General features: G+C 53.5%; 1 protein-coding gene across 3 annotated transcripts in view; it reads left to right on the plus strand.

Moving 5' to 3' along the window:
- ATOH8 (atonal bHLH transcription factor 8) overlaps positions 1-1,459 on the plus strand; it is a 31,090-nt gene extending 29,631 nt beyond the window's left edge. For all 3 annotated transcript variants that reach the window (XR_003048039.1, XM_015593870.1, XM_006917701.2), the window contains one exon: positions 411-1,459. Coding sequence is in view for 1 of the 3 variants with exons in the window: in XM_006917701.2 (XP_006917763.1) it covers positions 411-416 (6 nt within the window). In the remaining 2 variants the exon portion in view is untranslated. The remainder of the gene's footprint in view (positions 1-410) is intronic.
- The last annotated feature ends 4,014 nt before the right edge of the window (positions 1,460-5,473 follow it).

Here is a 5,473-nt window from a genome sequence, read left to right on the forward strand (position 1 = left end):
AGGGAAAAGGAGCTACGGATGGCCATAGCTGTGGGGCGGGCCTGACTCTGACATCTCTCAGAGGTGTGGCCAGGGTATTGTGGTCTCAGGCCTAGGTGTACCCCCTGCAGCCCTGACCAGTCCCCCAAACTAACATAATCAGCGGTGGCTCTGAAAGGCTGAGGCAGGAGTAAGGGGGCAATGTGGGCTCTGCAGGCAGCCAGTCCTGCGTCTAAATGCTGCCTCCACCACTTTCCGAAGCTCTCAAGATGCAGCCCCTGCCTGGGTCATACAGAGTCCCTCCCAGGGCAGCTGCAGTGAATAAGTGAGAGCAGGTGCTGGGGGTGCCAGCACCTGGTATGGGTTAGCCTTCTGGAATCAAGAGTCGGGATGAGTAGGGGCAGATTCTGATGGTTGGTCGTTTCTTTCAGGAGTGACCGGCCATGGGCTAGATCAAGGATGCTGCTGTGGGCCCTCTTTCCAGTCGAGCCTGTGGAGAAGGTGGGCTCGCCAGGTCTAGCCTCGTCTTCTCCAAGATGCCGCCAGATGCTCAGACCACTGCCTCTCAGGGTCAGACAGAAGCACGCCTGCCTCTCTCACCCTCTTGCCCACCCCCGGCCACTCCACAGTGACTTTGCACTTTGCTCTCTGCCTGATGGGGAGAGGAGCGCTCAGCCTTCCCCTTGCCTGGGGCCCGAGGCCCACCATCGGCTGCAGAAATTCATTGCCAAAGATTCCAGAGACACTGAACAAACTGTGGTGAGAAAACCCCACAGGGAAAAGCCGCACGCTGCCCTACGACTTTTGCTCCTCCTGTTGCCCGGCTTCCAACTCAAGCCAAAGATGAGTCAGCAAGTCTACTAGGAACTCACGGAAGGGATGGACATTTGGTGACCATTGGAAGCACCTGACCGTCTGACCTGGACTTCTCTTTCTACACTGGGCCCTGAGCTGGCTGGCTGCGAGAGGCAGGCTGGGGTGCCTGCAGGGAGTGGGATCCGAGATCCTGGCCCCCTTCTCTCCCTCCCGCTGGCTGCCCAGGTCTCTGACCCTGACTCTTAACGTTCCCTCCCTGGGCCAAGGCTCCTTCTTGGGCCTTTAGCATCATGGGAAGGAGGAAATTGGGGGAAAAGAAACAATATTGACCACTCTGTCCCCTACCCCAGGGACCTGACCCACGGTGACCTGCCTAAGGGTCTTTGCTCCCCAGCCAGCCCAGCCAGCCACTCCTCGCCCGTGACCCTCCCTCCTGCCTGGGCAAACAGGATGGTCCCTGCTTGGAGGTCAGTGGTCTGTTACTGGTTATGCAGGGGGCAGAAGGGAGGAAGGGACCAGGGGAATGGGTCAGTATGTGGGGGAGTGGGGCATGTTCAAAGCCAAGGCCTGCTCCTTTCTTTGCTCAAAAGGCCAAAGCTGTTCATATCTGTGCTCAACCATCTGCTTCAAATTGAAGTAAAAGCCCCAACATGTAAAGAAAACACTTGCTTGTGTTGAGTGAACTCTGTGGGTGACCAAGACTTTGGCTGGTCAGTGATTGGGGCGGTGGCGGGCAGGGGGGCTTTAGGGGAAGGGAGGGGAGAGGTCAATCCCTGCCTAGAGGTTGAGAGCCCTCCAGGAGGTGGGTAGTATGTGAGTGTGTGTGTCTGCATGTGTAAGGGGGGGTGCTCTCACCATGACCTCACCCTGGACTAGTGACCGGGAGGCCTGGTCAGGGACATGTGAGAGCTCTTTCACTTTGTTCCTCACTTAATCCATACCATGAGTTTATAACACGTGAGCTGTATTTTTAATCACATTTTATAGATGAGGAAACCAAGGCCGTAAGGAGCCAGGCCAGTCAGCGGCAGCTGGCTCTCAAATCAAGGCGGCTTCAGTCCAAATCCTGTGAGTTCTGACCCCCTTTCCAGCCCCGTAGTTCAGTCCCAGCCCAAAGCCTTTGAGTGGCTTTGTCACGTCACTTCACCTCAGTTCGCATCTCTGTGATATCCCCAGCTCACCGGGCTCAGCCTTAGGAGACTTATCACTTCAGCAGTCCTGTCTCAGACAGGGACAGCAAGAGCCCTTGGGGATGGGAGAGGGGGACATAAGATGAGAACTAGGAAAGCACTATCAGGGGGAAAGGCTGTGTAGGGGGGCAGGGCTGCCCAAGGACAGGTGATGAGGTCTGACCTTGGTTCCACTCAGCATTGCCCTCTCTTGTCTGCTCCTCTGCTCCTGGATGGGGGCTGGTCTATCTGTGGGTAGAGCTGGCTGTAGGGAGCCCCCTCCTCTTGCACGTGTGTCTCCCTCACATGGCTCTTTGCCCGGGACCAAGACCTGGGACAGAAGCAGGGGACCCAGACTGCTCAGAGTGCTCCTCAGCTCAAAGGTGCCTTGGAAGCAGGCCAGACAGAGTGTGCTTGGAATGGGGGCTCAGAGGGGACAATTAGGAAGGGTCAGTCATCCTGGGACTCCAGGCACAGGTCCTAGCCCTACTCATTTGTCCCTCTGAACCTCTGAGTAACGCTGGTGGCAGGAAATGTGGACCAATCAGCATCAAATTTGTTGATACCAGAGGACCCTTTCTGTAACTAAAGAGGGTGGGGAGAACCCCCATCCCAGTGCCAGGGGACCAGACTCATAGCCTTCCCACCCGGAAACAACCTATGGCCTTCATCCCCACCCCTCTCCTGCTCACGGCCTTATCACACACTTCCCCTTCATTCCAAAGCATCTGTTGATCATCAGCTAGGAGCTGGCAATAAAGAAATGGAACCCATGTAGTGCCTGTCTTTACAGAGCATATGGTTCTGTACAGACAGACAAGCACATAATTACGATACAGTCAGATGATTAAGGTGTTGGGAGCTTCAGGAAAGAAAAGACTAACTCCCCCTGGGGAGGCATCAGGGAGGCCTTCGGTATCAGAAAGGGGCCATGGGAGCTAGGTCTTGAGGGAGGAATAGAAGTTTTCTGTTCAGAGGAATACTCAGCCCTGGCGGGACATCAGAATCGCCTAAGGAGAGCATTAAATATTGATATAAAGTATTAATACCATAGTCCTGTCTCCAGAAATTCTGATGTTATTGGAGTGGCCGGGGCATGGAGATTTGTAAAAGCTCCCCAAGTGGTTTTAATGTACAGTCAAGGCTGAGAGCCACTAGTTCAAGCAGGCTTAGGTCTCTGACAAAAAGAGATAATTTAGAATCACTGATATGGGATACAGGCTGTGCCAAAAATGTGGAGGGTGTGTGTGCGTGCGTGTGTACCTCTCTGTGTATATGACTGATTGAAAGTCCATGCTGTTCTGTTCTTTTCCAGCTTCTTCCCTAGTACAGCACCTTGTGTTCTTGTGCGCAGCCCCCCCACACCCTCTTGTGTGTACATGCATCTCTAGACAGACACATACTTGTGTACATTCCCAGGTAAGGGAAATCCATTTCAGATAGATTCAAATTTAATCAGCAGTCTCTAAACAGTGTTCTGTAAGCAACATGCAAGAAGACACTCACCAAAATAATTTTGAAGAGCCACCCTCCTGGGGCCTAGTGCGGCATTCCCAGGCCAGCCGAGGGTTCATGGTCACAGAGCCATCTGCAGGTTTGTTTTGGGCACAGACTCCTTGCTTCATGGCTCGCTCTGGGTCCTGGCCCCGCATGCCAGTGATGGCTCATCAGCCACCAGCCACAGAAGGACAAGCGGACTCTCTCCAGGGACACTGGGGACCTGTGTGAGAGGTCCGTGTGTGTACCTCTGTGTGCATGTGTGGCTCCTGCAGCATGCATGCTTCCTCTTCTCTGCAAGACGAAATCGTAAAAATAGCTCCAGAGTCAGAGATCTCCCCAGCTCACAGGCCGAGCCTCACGAGACTCTTCAAAAACTTCGTGCACTTGGGTGCACTGCTTCCTGATTCTGGCCTCAGACCGCCTCAGAAGAGAGGCTTAAGTTCTGGGGAGGGGGTTCCACAAATCCCTTTCTGGGATCACACCTTTGCCAGGGTCCAAGGTGATTTCCATTTCCCCATGCTGTACTCCTTTCTGTCCCCATGGCCTACCACCCTGTCCTAGGACCTCCTCCTTCCCTCCTCTCACCTCGCCATATCTTTCAAGGACCTGTGAGGCCCTATTCCTTTTTCTGATTACTGCCCCTGCCATGCACATACCCACCTATCTCCCCTTTCTCACAAGCCAGTGAGGCAGGAGCGGGCAGATCCCAGGGGCTGAGAATGTGGTGGCATAGCCGTGTGCAGGGACTGTGCTAGGAGCTGATGGAACACAGAGAGCCCCCTGTGCCTGTGATACAGGGCAGATGTGGGTATAGCTGATTAGGCTGAGGCAGGTGCTGTGTTGTGGTCAGCCATGGTAAGCCTGCCAGGGGACCAGAGAAGGGACTGCATTTTGCCTTCCTCCTTCCGCGCTGTTTCCTGAGCTACGAAGTGGTCACTGCCAGCAGCTGGAGTGACAAATAGCCCAGCCTTTTCAGAGCAAGACTTGGACATCTCCAGGTGTTTTCTTCAAGGGGGTTTGTATTGCCATTCTCACTCTGACCTCTTGCTGCCACCCCACCTGCACAACTGCATTCTGTTTCCAGGCTCCAGGGGGACAGGGAGGCATGGAGGATGCCCTGCCTGGGATGGGTGGGGCAGAGGGTGGGAGAAGGAGCAACTGGCCTCACCTTTTGCTCCATAGGTTTTCACCTTCCCATGAATCTCCCCTCTGGTCCCCTGGACCCCAGGCAAGCTATATCTGCTTTTCTGAAACCAGGTGCCCCAAGGAACTTGGGTTTATAAGTGATGACATTGTTTTACAGATATTCGGGCACATGTTTAATCTCTGAATAGTGCTAAGAATTCCTAGAGGGCAAAGATTGGGTCTAATTCATCCTAAGTCCTTGGAAAGGTCTTGCAAAATGTATATATTAGTTTCTTTGTTAAATGAATGAATAAAATTTGGGAAATGTGGTAATTCATGCATTTATTTTCTTCCTTCCACGAAGAACTACAAAGCAGCTAATTTGTTCAAGACCCTGAGAGAACAGGACACGAGCCTCTTCCAAGGCCCGAAAGAGATGCCCGGGGAGAAGGTTCAGATCAGAGTGGAGTCCAGGCTGGGGGCTTTTTGTTCTTTCTGTGGCTGAGCCTTTGTGAACTGAGCTCCTGCAAAAAGGATAGCCTCATAGCGCCTGTGCCTGGCACGTACTAGGTGCCGAATAAACATTTATCGAATGTCGCGTAGATGAATAAATGAGCGCTGCCACACTCCCTTACCGCCCCACCTCAGACATCACTAATCAGTGGTGGTTCTTTTTCCCAGGGGCCTGGAAGCTGCCTGAGTTTGTGACAGTGCTCCAAGCAGTCACCATTAACCAACCAAAGAGATGCACTGTCGTTGCTCTTCTGGCTTCAGGGCTGTCCTGGAGTAATTTACAGTGGGAGCACCCTTAGGCCAGCCTCCTGGGCCACCACCAGGGTGATGTGGCTGAGGTTCTCTTAGGACATCTCTCCCCCACGTTATCG

This window comes from Pteropus alecto, unplaced genomic scaffold (genome assembly GCF_000325575.1).
Source record: "Pteropus alecto unplaced genomic scaffold, ASM32557v1 scaffold117, whole genome shotgun sequence".
Lineage (NCBI taxonomy): Eukaryota > Metazoa > Chordata > Mammalia > Chiroptera > Pteropodidae > Pteropus > Pteropus alecto.